Consider the following 17,198-nt stretch of genomic DNA (forward strand, 5'->3'; position numbering starts at 1 on the left):
TGTAATAGTTACTGAAGTTACTATTACAATCTCGTCAATGAAAACACGAAAATGTATATGCACTTACTTATGAAAACGTATACAGTATTATACTCAGTTATTGAAACAGTAGGTTTAAAAAAGTTTCGTTTGTCTGTAAAATGATGTAATCAAGCTGTTTACATGAGTCTTAATTTATAAGCACATCAATAATAAAATAGTTTATCTATCCTGTAATTGGCGACATTATGGTCGCTGTTGAATGAAATAAAGCCAATCGGTATCATATTTGTACAGAAACGTTTTCGCGGCCGAAGGGTGTAACCTAAATTCGTTGTATTATCGTCAAGAACTAACTGTAACTAAACTTACATAGAAAGTAGGGTATCATAAATTTGGCCTTAGCACTCGGGGGAGTGGCTAAGATGAAGTCCGTGGGACTACTAAATATAAATTGTAATGAACATAAATAGGAATATTTCATGTTTCATTATCAATGTATAATAAATGGAAACTGTTTACCGATTCAAATAATATAAATTGGTTTTTAACATTTTCCGAACCTATTGCAAGTTTATTCTCAAAGGGCCCATATATTTACCTACCGTATGTGTTAAACCAAGGGCTCATAAATTTACCTACAGTACTTGTGTTAAACCAAACTCTGGCAGACTGAGAGATTGGGATGTTCCATTCATCGCAAATCAATACATTTGTATAATCGTATATTAAATCTATCAAAATAGTCTTTTTTAAAGAAAATCGGCCTGTCTTCAACATTATGATGGTGTACTCTAGCAATCTATCAAAATAGTATTTTTTTAAAGAAAATCGGCCTGTCTTCAACATTATGATGGTGTACTCTAGCTGTTCAACCGGTTTTCAGCTATTAAAAACAATTATCGTAGGAGGAGATAGGAAAATGCGAAGCCTCCTTGCTATGTAACATTAGGGTTGAGGGATGGGAAAGCGGATAGGTACAAAGAGGAACAATTTTTAAATATATTCTTTATCCACTGAGTAACGAAATATTTTGTTCATGTTTTATAGGCCTATAAATAATATACCTCTAAATACAGTAGGCCTAAAACATTTGCGATTTAATACTTTGTTAAAACTGTCACTGTCATAATCGATTGAAATATTAAAGTACATGTCACGATACACCACTACGACGTTTATATTTTTGGTAATTATTAATTAATACAAACGTTGAGAAGGAACTGTCAGTATAAAGTTTATTTGTATATCTAACAGTAGAGCCTATCCACAGTCTCAGTAATAAAGTTTATTTGTATATATTTTTATATTACATCTAACAGTACGAACATTCACAGTAAGAAATGTTCGATTCAAATGAAAAATAGTTAATAGGTATTTACAGTATTGTCAAAGTATTGCAAGTTTATTCTCAAAGGGCCCATATATTTACCTACCGTATGTGTTAAACCAAGGGCTCATAAATTTACCTACAGTACTTGTGTTAAACCAAACTCTGGCAGACTGAGAGATTGGGATGTTCCATTCATCGCAAATCAATACATTTGTATAATCGTATATTAAATCTATCAAAATAGTATTTTTTTAAGAAAATCGGCCTGTCTTCAACATTATGATGCTGTACTCTAGCTGTTCAACCGGTTTTCAGCTATTAAAAACAATTATCGTAGGAGGAGATAGGAAAATGCGAAGCCTCCTCGCATTTTTTTGGCGGGTATTTTTCAAGATGGACATCCATTAGACAGTGTATACCACGATCGGAAAACACCCCTATTTGGGGCAAATCGTTGAACCTAAATTCGTTTTAATCGTCAATAACTAATTATCTAACTCAATTTAATTAGTAAACAGGGTTACATCAGGCGGTTAAAATCAGTACCGAAAGTACGAACCAACTTTACATACCATCGAGTGAAAATTCTAGAAGTAAGGCGCGATTTACCGAATTTTGCCCTTACGTAAATTTATATATAGATTATTCACCACTAACATTATCAATAACTTCAGAGGTAGGCCTATAGCTCTAGTATCGTTCATATCACCTTCCCAAAAACCTTGGTAGTCCCTATTACTGTTGTAGGCCTAAGACTGAGCTAATTTATCAGCTCTCAGTTGTTGATCATTCTGTTTACACGTGCGTAATGCCAACTTAAAACGAGAACGAGATATTTTCATAGAATGAAACAAGGGCCCATTCCTTGGTTTCCCGTTGTTAGTTCTCCATAATAAGAAGGCTTCACGAGCAACAGAATGCAGATCAGAAACATAATCATTCCAGCCCGGCACAATATTATATGACTTGGACCTAGTGGGCTTCAAACATTCACTAGATGCACGTTTTAGGCAAGCAATAATATTGTTATACAGGTCATCATAAAGAAGCAGGGATTTGAAATTAGATATTTATCTAATCAAATCTATTAATGTTTTGTTGAGGAGGATGCTGTATTTTGGAAGATTTGATTAACTGTTCCATTCAAACTTTTATTGGGGATGGATGGAAATGGATAAGCGAATTAATGGATTATATAGGATGGAATGTGTGTTGAACCATTCCATCGACTATGTACGGATACATATATTGAAATAAATATGCCATTACAATAATTCACTAACAATAGCCATTGAAGTAGCTAACTGAACCTTGTATTAAGTTAGATTAATTTATATGTAGTTACAATAAAGAGAAAACATAATATAATACATTGAAAAGAGATTCCAATAACAATTGTGTGAACTGAACCGTACACAAATAGCATACAATTAATATTTAAAGGATCTGTATTTGTAGAAAATAATTTAGTAAAGCCGTCGTGTATTCTTAAACACACCCTGACGTTAAATATACTATCAGTATAATGACAAAGTTGTTATGGACTTAGTTCACGAGTTATTTCCTTGGTTCATTAAATAGAGTGCGTCCTCGCTATTAAAGTTAATGTTATACTTTATTGAGGGCGTCGTTGCAACGCACCGCGGGTGGTACCATGGGCAAGCGGAGTAGAATGGCTTGCAACAAATGATTGTATGTCGCTTGCCGTGGTCCTCTATAAAACATCAACTGATATTGTCGTAAATACTCTATCAATAACGAAACACACCCATGTATAAATGATTATGCGCAGTATGATTGCTCTATTCACATGTATGCGTCGAAGATCAATTGACAAAAACAAACGTATTGCTAAACAACTGTCTTTATTTCCTTAAAATTAGACCACGGAAAGATTATTACTTATTATTATTATTATAAGTGTTCGATTCTAATTGTTTAAATAAAATATGTAATTATTATATTTTGATTATTATATTTCAGCAAAGCATAATAAACACGTATGTAATAAATACAAATATGTAATTAAGCAATAAAATATTCAAATTCCAGACTGAGATTTAAATGTATTAACTTGATATAGGCCTAACCTGAGATTTTACTGTATGGACCTAACTTGCTATATCACTGTAACTTGATATAACCTGAGGTTTAACTGTAACTTGCTAATCACTGTAACTTGAAATACTGGAAATTGAATATTATATCAACTCGTTATCTACATTATTGTTTTACGGTTCGTTTATGTTTTCAATAATCGAATGGGACACTCATGGTGTGTTTACTATTTGACTGCATTATTCAAAATCAAATACTAATCCGGTGGTATGAAGATTCTCTCTGATAACAACATCAAACTGCTCATTTTGAGCAACAGTGAAGTGGTTCTTCCAGTCACCAATTTGACCTTAACATAGATAATAAAGATATTTTCTGTTGGAATATGTACAAGTGCAATATGGAAAGTTAATTATAAGACCAGAAATTGTAAATAAAATAATACAACAATGACTATTACGGTAGCCAATATACCACTATGTTATTTTTCGAGAATTATTTGCTGGAAAAAATCGCGCTGCACTTACTATCCAATTACAACACAACGAATTATTCTGACTAGAGGGTGAGCTCGCTTCGCTCGCTCCCCCTCTAGGAAGTGTAGACGATGGTTCTCGGAATGATAATGACTCAGGACGTAAAAAGTCTTAGAAGGACATTCTGGCCTGGACAATTTCGGTCGGTTACCATTATTTAAATGCTTTTGATATTCGTAAAACTAAACGTACTCACTAACCTAAAATAACAAATGCTTGGTAAATTGTAGATAACAATCCGAAGAAATCTATACTAAAAATAGTATAATTGTGTTATAAATATAATACAATATTGTGTGTATAAATGTGGATGGGCGTTTATTAGATGTATTTGGGGTTGGGGGGGGGGGGGAGAGTGGTGAGTAGCGAGATATTTATTTAAATTGATGTTTTGTTCCGGGCGTTTATTCAAATAAATACCATCCTAATTGGTATAATTAATACATTATTCCGCGACACAGTGGCCTAAGAAGGAAGACGTTTTAGACGGCTTGCAACATGGGCAGAAGTATCCCAGGGTCCTGACGGGACACAGATAGCGCACAGTATACATAAAGTCCTGGCAGATTAAGATTGCACAGCTAGCAGATGACACTGTGCTTTTTCTAAAGGATATAAATAGTATAGATAACAGCATAAGTATTATTGAAAAGTTTGGAGAGGTTTCTGGATTAAAATTAAATAAGAATAAAACAAATGCTTTTTGGCTTGGCAGTTTAAGAGACTGCAAGGACACACATGGTAACATTTCTTGGACATCCACACCAATTCGGATATTAGGTATCTATGTTGGACATGATAAGGAATATTGTTATCAAAAGAACTGGAAAGAAAAAATAGACGCATTAGAAAATACCCTAAAAACATGGGAGAAAAGACACCTCACTTTTTTTGGAAGAATTACTATTGTAAAAACATTAGCGCTCTCAAAAATTATATACAATTCCTGCATTTTGCTAGTACCAGAAAAAGTAATAAAAGAGGTGGATAAATTAATTTTTAAATTCATTTGGGAAACCAAGAAAGAGAAAATAAAAAGAAAAACCATGTGTGCCAATTACAGTCAAGGTGGTCTAAAAATGGTAGAATTCAGATCTCAGGTAATATCTTTCCAAGTTAAATGGTACAGGAGACTGTATGAAAACGATGATGCCAAATGGAAATATTTACCTACATTTTATATAGAAAAGATAGGCCCAAAATCATTAACCTCAAATTTATCAAAAGTTCCGTGTAATATATCCGTACCACCATTTTACCTCTCAGTTATTAAGTCTATAGCAGTAGCTAATGCTTGTAATAATAGATTAAATAAGGAACCAATAAGCTATGATGACATTATTAATCAATCATTATGGGGTAATGAGTTTATATGTATTAAAAAGAAGCCGTTATATAACTGTAACTGGATTAGTTCAGGGTTTTTAAAAATATATGATGTAATAAATAATAATGTGTTTAAGCCTGCGATAGAGATAAAAAGATGGTTAAGATGTACACAAAATTGGATCAGTGAATATTCATGTATATTGAAAGCCATTCCAAAAGAATGGAAATGTATTTTAAAATCAACACATGACATTAATGTAAATGATATACCTATTACAAACAATAAGGTCTTAAATATGACGTCTAGACAATTATATAGATTCATAATAGATGCTCAATATATTACACCTACGGCACAGGTTAAGTGGGAATCCATATTTGGTAATATGCCATGGACAAAAATATGGGTTAAGAAAGTTTCTGGTCTTAAAGAAAAAAAACTGGCACATTTTAATTTTAAATTGTTGCACAGAATATTGCCAACAAATGAAAGATTACATAGGTGGAGACTTGTAAATTCCCCATGTTGTGACACATGCAATGTTATTGAGAATGATAAACATATGTTAGTAGAGTGCATAACAGTAAAATGTTTATGGAGAGAGATAAACGAAATAATTAGAGCAGTAAGCATACATATTCCTGTTTTTTCTTTCAAAAGACTTTTATTTGAAACTGACAATAATTACGTAAATAAATTATACACTTTAGGAGCATTTTGTATTTATAAAGTAAAGATATTAAGTTTATTGGAAAAAGAAAAAAAAATCAATCTCCTACAAATGTTTAAATCTGAAAAAAAGATAAGAAATATGTAAATCTGCAGGTATACTGTATATGCTCAACCAGATTAAGGAAGAAAATATGTAAAAGAGATACCATGAATGATGAATCTATTATGTTTTTTTTTTTTTTTTTTTTTTTTTTTTTTTTTTTCTTGCTACTATATTGTATGTTTTGTAAATATGTATACCTTGATGATTTGAAAACAAAAAGACAAAATGTGAAAAGCTTTTTATAGATTGATGATAAAAAAAAATGATGAAGGATAAGAAGGTTTAGGTTTAAGTGGTGAAGTGTTTTCATCAAAGCTTTCATATTATAGGTATATACCGTATATATGTAATTTGCACATTCTTACTGCATGTGGAATTTTGAAATGATAAAATGGTTAAAAAGAAAAAAAAAATTCTAATTTTTTTAATGGATCATTAAACACAAATGTTGTTAAATGATAATGTATGTATGAAAAAATAATAGAATAAATAATAAGTAAAAAAAAAATAATTGAATGAACCCACATAGGAAAAAAAAAGTTAAATGAAACTTTGATGGGTTATACTGTAGATGCAAAAAAGGATAATCTGTTGGAAATAAATTTTGTAAACATTTAAAGATAAAAAAAAAATCAATGTTAAAGGATGAGGAAAATATAATGTTAACAGTAAAAAGTTTGTAAGTAATTAGTATAACAGAGAATAAGCATTGTTTAAATGAAAATATGTTTGCATAGATAAATCCAAAGAAAAATAAAATGGGACAAACCCATGGGATGGATTTATTAAACATAAACGTATTATAATTGTATGAAATAAATATGCATGTAGATGAAAAAAAAAACAAAACAACTATGTAAGAAAAAAATAAGCTTTGTTAATGAAAATGTGTTATAGATAATATGTATAAAAAGAGGAAACCAGGTAATCAATGTGGTTAAATGATAATGTATGTATAAACAAAATAATATATGGAAATAGTTTTTAAAGAAAATAAGAAAAAAAAAAAAAAGTGGAATGAATCCACATAAGAGAAGAATGTAAAAAAGTTAAATGAAAATTTAAGAAGTTATAGATGCAAAAAAAGATCTGCTGGAAATAAAAGTTTTGTAAACATTAAAGAACAAAAATATTAATATTAAGGTTAAAGAATGAGAACAATATTATGTTAACAGTAAACATATAGTAAGTAATGAGTATAACAGAGAATATGCATTGTTAAATGAAAATGTGGTAGATGAAAAAATCAAAAACAACTATGTAAGAAAAAAATAAGCTTGTTAATGAAAATGTGTTACAAATAATATGTTTAAAAAGAGGAAGCTATGTAATCAATGTGATAATATGTAAACAAATGAATAAAACTCTTTAAATAAGTATATGTATACAGATGATTAAACAAACATTGTAAATATAATGATATGTATTAGTGTATAGTGAAAAATATATGTAAAGAGAACAGTGGTATGGAAATAAAAGTGGGATGAACCCACATAAGATAAAAAAAAAAAAAAGTCCTGGCAGCTTACTCAACAACTCGGCTATCGGGGTTTCATTCGATTTCAAAACAAAAACTCTTATCATCAATTCTCTCGATGTAATGTAATTTTATATAATTAATTCCCACAATTTACTCCTATGTTTCATGAATGTATTTAATTTGATCTTTATGTACTACTATACTGAAAATAAACAAAAAATCTAAATGGCTATCGCCACTAAGCACCAACGGCCAACTTAGTTGAAACAGGTAGTTGTTTTACAACTCCCTGGTTGAAACCAACACCTTACCGTGAACCCGGAAATTACTTCTACCGCGCGTAGAGTTAAAATTTACCGATTGAAATCAGAAAATTTCTTATAAAACCCTTTATAATATCTTCCTAAGATAGAAATATGGAACAATAGCGTCGATGTGAAAACTAATGTTATCAAATCTACGTTTCACAGTACATCTGAGATAGATAAGGTTTGTACCGAAGTTTTTGCATTGTGCTCGCCTATGTCAGAATTAACCATAATTTATATATAGATGCATGTCTCTGCTTTCGAACTGATGTTCAATTCGCTATAGATATTGAAGCTCAGGTTTTTTTTATCGCAAAAAATAGAAACATGCGACCTCATTTTCTGAAGCGAAAAGCTCAATGATCTAGAATTCGTCGCACATATGGATTTGGCAACTAGGAATATGAATATAATAATATAATATATATGTGCCTAAATAGCAACAACCAACCTTTTCGAATAAACGGTGCCTTTCCCAATATTTTTGTCAGAAACACTCCACCGGGTATATTCTTCTCAATGTTATCGTACGTTTTCTTCATATTGTTCACCTCCGAGTGATGAACAACAAGTTAAAGTTTTTCGTCAGTTAGATTGCACTCTAGGTGATCGGCAAACCTGACAATCGATCCTCTAGGATCCTAAAAATAACAGACAAACCAACACCAATATTTTGAGAGTTATTAAATACCCTTAGTCTACTAATGTGATTTTAGGCTTATATCATTTAACCAAGAAATTATATCTTCTATAAATTGACACACTGACACGTTAACACTGTAGGTAGCTAGTTATGAGAAACTGTCAATGAAATATCTTTTATTTAATACTCCACTATACAAACTATATCCATACCTTTTTCATATCTTCATACTTCATAAACAACAAGTTTGAATCATGTCGATGTTTCCAGAAATCCAAAACGTGTGTAAAGAATCCACCGAATAGCACTGGAAACAAAATTATTGTAACACAGTAGATTAAACGTGTCTAATACAACTGTTGCAACTGAAGAGAGCCCTTTATTTTTAAGTTAATTTTAATTTTAATTTAATGTCAGCTTCAAAATAACCTTAGCAAATAATTAATTCTTACGTACAATGATTAATTTTCTTAAATCCTACCTGATGACGAAGTCTATTCTATGATAAACATGTTACTTTCGATAAACTACATGAATTTATATACACATGGTTGTTACCGTACTATACCTTATATTATACTATACTTAACAACAAGAGTTATAATCAATTGTCGGCAAACTAAAGTATTATAAGATTATTCTTACATCTTAGATTATATTATATTTATTGAATCAGTAGTTTTTACAAAAAAATACGAAAAAAAACAAATTTACACACAAAAATGAGTCACAAAAATGTACTTTTTTCATCATTTCCTTAAAGATCACAATGTGATATTTAATGAATGCGGAAGAATGAACAGCAGCTTGTTACACTTCTAAACAATATTTACTTAAGCAAAAAGAAAAATGGTAGGCTTAAACTTTTTTCATACACAATTAGTATAATTAGTTGTGATTAAGCATGTATGTGTATATGTATAAGGTTGTTATGTTTTCTTACAATTATCTTGTTTTGTCCATTCATTAACAAATCCATCCCAATCTGAATCCGGCATTCCCATTTCTTTAAAAGCATGATACATAGATACGCCACAATCCTTAGGATTTCGAGTTACATATATCACCTATAAGAGAAGTAGACCTATATTCACACTTGTTCTGTTGAATATTCCGCCGTTCAGTTCTTCGTACGATTTTCTAACAAAACGGTACCGTCTTTCGTTCCGGGAGTCATTCGAAATAATAAAAAGAACGCCTGCACACGATTTTCCATCATGGTATTGGTTATATGGAATATGAAATAACGAGATTGCTGTAATATTGCGTGGTGCTGGCTCCCTTTCATCCTGTCTGCACCAGACTTGTTCTCCCTTTTGTTCATTTCCATTCAGATTTACTCACAGTTGGAAAAACAAAATAACCATTGAATGAATGAATGATAAAATATGGAGACTCCATTGATATACTGGTACACTTCAATATGCTTTAAAAAAAAAACCACAGAAACAACTATGTGTGGTGGCCCCCTTTCAACCTGTCTGCACCAGACCTGTTCTCCCTTTTGTTCATTTCCATTCAGATTCACTCAGTTGGAAAAACAAAGTAACTATACAAAAATGAATGTTTAGTTAGTTGAACGGGGAATATTTTTTCCTTACAAGTATTTTGATTGACAAAAGAGATTTTTTTCTCTATACCGTATACAGCGGGTAAATTATAAGAAGTTTTGGATAAGGTAAAAGGTATACTACAAATTGAAATATGCTTACCTTAGGTTTCTTGGTAAATACTTGAGGTGGTAGTAGGGATTTGGGCAGGTGCGTGAGAATTACTCTACGACTTGTTTTTGCCTCCAATGTTTTATAATAAGGCACAGTAGATGTGAAGTCAGTTATGTCCTTTAGGTATGACATTTCTAAACATGCTTCCATACAGGTACGGTCTATTTTGTCCGGATCACCACCAGTAAGAATTAGATTAATAATTTCACATGCCCAGTGTGTGCCTAAATTAAAAACATATAAAACATAAAAACAATCTCGGTAATAAATTACATTTCGCAAGATATATAGACCAAAAATTAAAGTTAAATTTACCTAATCATAACTTAATAATACCGACAGAGCATTATTACAGTAGTCTCCATTCAAGACTTCTATTTTACTGACTTCCATCGATGGTCATTTAGGTGTATCTATATGGTGTCTATCAGCTGTAGAATCGGATAAAAGTTATATCTATAACTAGTCTAGTTATATATACATTAACAATGTTCCAAACATTAATAGCATTAATCAATGTGTTAACATTAATTTGATCATTTTGTTAACCTTATTTAGGCCTACTTACCACACTTAGCGTAAGTCACCAAGAAGATATCATCGGCTCGAACTTCAAACGTTGACATGGCATCCAAGTTTTCAGGGGGAACAAACAACATGTTAAATTTGAAACCTTTGTAGTAGTAACAGCCTTCTTCCATTTTGATGTCGAATCAATGTTACAGTTTGACGTTCCACAAGATAGGTTCAGATTAAATAATCTGAGTCGTTTATTTTAAAACTATTTCCACCAGATTTAAATGTGCGTTTTACTCTTTATGCCCGATTGAAAGGTGGTTATCTGAAATTGTCCGCGTCGATGCATTATTATTATTCAACTTGTAGTTATATAATTGGAAGAATGGATATAGAGAATAGGGGTGCGGAGCTACATTATGGGTAGAAGCTAACGACAAAAGCTGTATTTCTGTAGTGAAATTAGAAAATGTATACGAGAAATATTTCAATATGGAATACAATACTAATCTTAGCCTATTCATTACATTTACGTTGTTTACAACAAAGAAACATGAAATAATAATGTTATAAAGATACAAAAACAAACACACCGAGTAATAATTTAACATAATTACATTTTAGTAGGAATGTCATGGACATAGTAACAGTACTTTCGCTTGTGAGTAAATTAATTAATTTCCTCCGGAAAGAAACTTGTGTAAAGGCCAGGTGCGGGCAAAAAATTTCTATTGATCATACATTCCAATAATTATCGATCTATAGTTTCCCCTATGTTTCATAATTTTTGGGATTTTATTTGTGTTACACAAGCTTGTTGAAAATCAGCACTTTCTTATCAGTGGGGGGATAGTTCAAATTAAACAGTAAAATCTCTATTCTTTTGTACACAAATTTTGTAAATAGACAGACATTTTAAAACGCTATGAAAAATAAACATTGTGGTAAAAAATGTTATCAGATGACTAAATATAGGTAATATAACTTGAATATTACATTTCTGTTTTTTTTTATTCAACTTCAGATTTTTATTTTCATGCTATAGCAAAAATTATCCAGCGTATATCCACCATCTTTTTTCACCTTCTAGGGAGTCACCAGACATGTTATTACATTAGGTTAACTACCTAACTACTGAAAAAAGGTCTTCTTGGTTTTTATGGAAGAATTTTGCCAAATTTTGTATTTGACCATATTAAGGGAAATTCATGTTTTTTCGTCTTGATTTCTGTTACACATATTTGATTTATGTACAATTAACCAAATATTATATTTAAAATTCATGCCTGTACCTGAGCTTAACAGCTTATTAAGCGATAACTCCAGAGGGCGCCATATTTAAAAGGTAAATCAAAGATAGTGTAGTAGGCTATCTTTGGGTAAATGGGGACAAAACAGTTCCATAGGCTAGGCACGAGGCTAAGCGCGATGATGTAAATTTACATTACTGCTATACTATATTATACAGGTATATAACACATAAATAAATTCCTGTCATTTTATTGGACGCATTTAGGTCACATGGCGTGTAATAGTACGCACTATTAAACGATCGTTTAATAGTACCTTTTTTCGTGTACGAAAAAAAAAATCTTTCTGCGTTTGAAAAACATTTTGTTTTTTTAATATTGCTTTTGAAATACAACAGCGCCACCTACTTTGTACTTTCGCCGCGATTTGAATGTTATGATTGGTAAGTTTTGATTGCGATAAAACATATACCCTATATGTACTAATTTATACCAAAAGCCTTTTGAAAAGGCATTTAAATTAACTTTAGATCGTTTGTAGGATTTTGAATAATTAATGGAAACATCTAAAAAAGACGTGGAATAATTGGAAAAATAATTAGCCTAGATGAGTTCCAATTGTCTGTCGAAGTTGCCTTTCAGCCAAGCTATAGTACTAGGCCTAGATCTAGCCTAGGCTAGGCCCAGAGCTGCTATAGTCTAGAGGCCTTAGTATTAGGCTAGGCCTAGCCTATAGGCGTTTTAGCCTTGCTAGGCCTAGGATTGTTTGGTCGTTTGTTGACATAATTAACACTAAAGTAGTAGGTGTGTTTCTAAAATACATATAAATATAACATTTAATATAAAATTAAAAAAACAAATGTTACTTAATAAATGTGAATCAAATGTAGGCTAGGGCTACCTTTTATTTAAATAAATGATTTAAAACAAATAATAGGTGTCTGGATTACGAATCGGTGGATCCTAAAACAAATGTGTTTCTCAACACAAACAGATATGTAAAACAAAGGCTAAAGCCGTATGAATGATTTGATTCCACAATTATCTGGACTACGGTGGCCCTACCAAATAAAGCATACAGATAACATAAAGATACAAAAAAATGTGTACAATTAAATAAAGAATCGTAAACGTAAGACAGAACATATGAAAATTAGAAACTAAATAAAAAGGATGAAAAAATGTACAAAACAATATAAGGTCTATAGCAAATTATTAAAATTCAATTTAAAAAAGAAATTGTATGCCAGAGAAGTATTATTGGCTGGTGTTAGTAAAAAAATTGGTTATTACAATGTGAGATTTAAGACGTACAATAAGCAAATTGACAGAAGGTGTTTCTTGAGTAAAACCATGGAATATTTTTTAAAAAATCACTAGTTTATTGTTTAAAGTTGTTAATATTCGCATATGTTCTTGTGTATATAATTGGCTAATGTCATTTTTCGATAGTCTGTTCTCTTTGTGGTGAATCGCTTTTTGAGGCTACATTAGAATGGTGGTATCTTGAGTGAATTACGGATCTATAAATTAATTTATAGATCCACGAGTAAATCTATACGAAAGTTGTGAGGCAGAGTATAGTTTAAAATATAAAAGATATAACATATTAAACACTACTTATCAATTCCAAACCACCATAAAAATAGTTTAGTAATTTAAGTTATAAGAATTCTTCATTGAAAAAATGAAAGACTATAGTGTTAGGTCATTAGTTCAATTGAGTATTAATGTATTATTCAAAATCATATACCAGGCCTGTTCCGTGAAGATTCTCTCTGATCACAGCATCAAACTGCTCATTTTGAGCAACAGTAAATGGTTCTTCCAGTCACCAATTTGACCTATATTAAAACAATTTGCAAACATTAAAACCCAAATGAGGCCGGCAATAACTAACTTGTCATTTTGCCTGAGCAGCGAATGATGATGATGATGATCTTCTGATCATAACAAAGAATAATAATAATGTTTTTTTCTAAAAGAATACAAATTGTGTAAAGTATCTTAAAACAAATTGCATGAAAAGCACTAAAATTTAAAAATTTCTACTAATCTTTAGTGTGGTGAAAGAACCTACAGTCACTTACCTTTTCGGATCAATGGAACTTTTCCCATTGCTTTTGTTATAAACACGCCTCCTTGTACCCTTTTCTCAAAATTTTCATATGATTTCTTCATATTTTTTACTTCAGAGTGATGAACTACTTGGTCAAGTTCTTCATCCGTTAGAGTGCGCTCTAGATGATCGGCAAATTTAATGATTGATTCTTTTGGGTCCTAAAAGTAATATTTAGAACATTATTGAACACAATGCTGATGCTTTAAGCAACTCAATTAACGTAGTCACTTTCAATACTCTACAAAAACCATACGGCCATTTACAAAATGTTCTGTTATATCTAGAACATTACATACAGTAGGAAAAATGTAATAAGCCTGTGTCACGTGTGCCAATTCCAGTTTTTGCACTGATGGCACAACCTTTATTATCCAATATAAACTATATATAAATGTGTTTTTATAGACCTACTTACCGGAACATAAACTACAATTTAAAAACTACCTATACATGTAAAAATATGTATAGGCATACAATAATGTCAATATACATTGTCAAAATAATTTAAATTGTTCAATAACAAACACAAAATCACTATAAAAGAAGATTTGTAATAATCCATATTTCGTGTGCCTTACGTTAAGGTGCATTTTTTTAGATTGATTGATCGGTTAATTTTGATATAGAAAAAACATATCGTTATTTTACACCTGCACACCTACAAAAACATATCCCTATTTTTGGAAGTATAGACCGGCCATTAATGTTTTTCTAGAATGCCCACAATTGGGTATTTCATTGATTGAGTATTTGTTTTTTCTATGGGAAAAGGCCTTGCATTAATTTTGATCAAATAAACATAAAATATACCATTTCTATAAATAAGGAAAAAGGAAAATCAATACAAATTATTTGATTACCTGGAAATGATCATTACGGTACATTCTTTAACTAGGGAGTTCATTTGGCCTAATCTCAGAATACCTTTTTCATATCTTCATACTTCATAAACAAAAAGTTTGAATCATGTCGATGTTTCCAGAAATCAAGAACATTTGTGAAAAATCCTCCCATTACCACTATAAAATAAAAGTGAACAGTCAGTGCAGAAGATGTTACAACACACCTGTGTATATTTACGGTTTGGTTACTTTTGTATATCATATGTCGTTCAATTTCATTTATACTGCACGGAAAAAATGTTATGTTAAAAATTATATGTTATTGTTGTTCTATTAAATTGTTCTATTGCATGAACACGTGGAAGCTGGAGATATATGATCATGTAAAAACGTACATTTTGAATAGAATAACTGAAGCATTCGTATAAAGCTCTGTTTACACTATCAAACTAGACAAAATAGTGTGATGTGCTCAAATATGGTGGTGGTATGTTCAAATATGGTAGTGATATGACATCATCATGTCCATATAGGCACATCACATTTTAAGTATTGCTTGCATTACAATATACAGAATAAAGTATACTTACTGTCTTCTTGTTTTATCCAGTTATCAATATATCCATTCCAACTTCTCTTCTCAATTACACCAAGTCCTAAGGCGAAGTGATACATAGATACTCCACAATCCTTAGCATTTCTCGTCACACAGATCTATCAAATCAAATGCCTGATGCAGATCTAAAAGCTAAAACATAATATACAATATAATACGTTTAATAGTACTTAACAATAAACTAAAATGCCAGAAAATGAACATAAAACAATTTAATACATTTTAAATGTCTTTCAATTAGCAATTGAAGGAATAAGGGGGCTCAACAGAGCGATAACCATAATTACGGTTGCAGACGAGATGGATGGAAGCAAGTAGAGACTTGAACTAAATCATCACAGATAATACACGGATGAATTAAAGCCAGCGAAGGATTATGCAAGAATTACAAGTGCAATGAATATGTGTTTCTTGATCGGACAGAAAAAAACCCACTAGATTGACAGTTGCATTTCAATCTTGTTACCTTAGGTTTCTTGGTAAACACCTGAGGAGAAAGTAGGGATTTGGGAAGGTGGGTGAGAATAACTCTACGAGTTGTAATTGCTTCCAACTTTTTGTAAAAAAGGGACCGAAGATTATGTCAGTTTTGTCCTTTAAGTATGATATTTCCAGAGGTGATTCTATACAGGTACGATCTATTTTATCTGGATCACCACCAGTCAGAATTAGATGGCTAATTTCAGATGTCCAGCGAGTACTTAGGAAAAAGAGAAAAAAAACACCAAATACTGTATGTCTGTCTTGGGATACAGCTTCACGTACTTCTGGTCCCTAGACAACTTAGACATGGCACATTTTAAACAGAAAACTTGGGTCGGTCTTCTGATTTTGTTACTATACTTAAATATATCATCAGGCCTAACTTCAAACGTTGCCATTGTATCCAAGTTTCCAGGAGGAGTATATAGCATGTCAAACTTACTTCCTTTGTAGTGATAGTACCCTTTATGTACTAGATCTGCCGTCATTTCAATCTGTAAAAAGCAGAAAACTGCTGTAAAAACTATTGGTGTATTTTTTAGAGTAAAAAATATCATCTATTCTAAGGCTTTTAGTATTCTGGAATAGGCCTTGACATGACAGTTGCGTGAAAATTTGTCGGCGGTGTCCGTGACTCAATACCGACATCGGTTACGGTTACATCATATATTTTAACCTTAATTAAAAGTGGATCTTCAGTTTGTAACAGGTAGCTTAGGTCGACTACTACTAGTACATTTTTTAACCTAAAGATACGTCTAGTGATCGAGCATGAGTTGCAGTTCCTAACTAGTTGCAACCCGGAAATCGCAAAGTGAACTAACTTTACCGCCGACGGTTAAAACTCTACCGATGACCTCAGAAATATTGTTTTAAAACCTTTGATAATAATATTCATAAGACAGAAATATGGAAGAATATCGTAGGCCTGCTAAAATGTTTTAGAATAACCTATTGCGGTACACATTGAACAGCTGATATTCAATTCAATTCAATTCAAAATTCTTTAATCATCCCACACGGGGCAATTCAAATAAAAAGGACTGGATTAAAATGATCTTACAAAATATACAAAATATCACAATACACAGTACAAAAAAAAAACAAGAGTCAAGGATCAAGAATTTAAGAGTCGAATAGCCACTGGCAAAAACGAATTCCTTTTACGGTTTGTTCTACATGCCGGGCATCGAAAGCGACGCC

The 17,198-nt window shown here is 31.5% G+C and overlaps 2 protein-coding genes across 2 annotated transcripts; both read right to left on the minus strand.

The window, feature by feature from the left end:
• Positions 1-3,094: 3,094 nt before the first annotated feature.
• LOC140052477 (sulfotransferase 1B1-like) lies at positions 3,095-16,490 on the minus strand. Its single transcript, XM_072098085.1, has 12 exons — positions 16,438-16,490; positions 15,487-15,644; positions 14,979-15,073; positions 14,023-14,212; positions 13,686-13,776; positions 10,735-11,007; positions 10,155-10,390; positions 9,386-9,509; positions 8,655-8,749; positions 8,400-8,440; positions 8,251-8,369; positions 3,095-3,719 (listed from the first exon to the last, which is right to left on the minus strand). The coding sequence occupies exons 6-12, from the start codon at positions 10,865-10,867 to the stop codon at positions 3,610-3,612; spliced, it is 858 nt and encodes a 285-aa protein (XP_071954186.1). The 5' UTR covers positions 10,868-11,007; positions 13,686-13,776; positions 14,023-14,212; positions 14,979-15,073; positions 15,487-15,644; positions 16,438-16,490; the 3' UTR covers positions 3,095-3,609.
• LOC140052478 (sulfotransferase 1B1-like) lies at positions 13,715-15,571 on the minus strand. The gene is made up of 4 exons (XM_072098086.1): positions 15,487-15,571; positions 14,979-15,073; positions 14,023-14,212; positions 13,715-13,776 (listed from the first exon to the last, which is right to left on the minus strand). Exons 1-4 carry the CDS (start codon positions 15,569-15,571, stop codon positions 13,715-13,717), a joined length of 432 nt encoding a protein of 143 aa, XP_071954187.1.
• Positions 16,491-17,198: the final 708 nt, after the last annotated feature.

The sequence above is a fragment of the Antedon mediterranea genome, chromosome 6, assembly GCF_964355755.1.
Source record: "Antedon mediterranea chromosome 6, ecAntMedi1.1, whole genome shotgun sequence".
In the NCBI taxonomy this organism is placed as follows: domain Eukaryota; kingdom Metazoa; phylum Echinodermata; class Crinoidea; order Comatulida; family Antedonidae; genus Antedon; species Antedon mediterranea.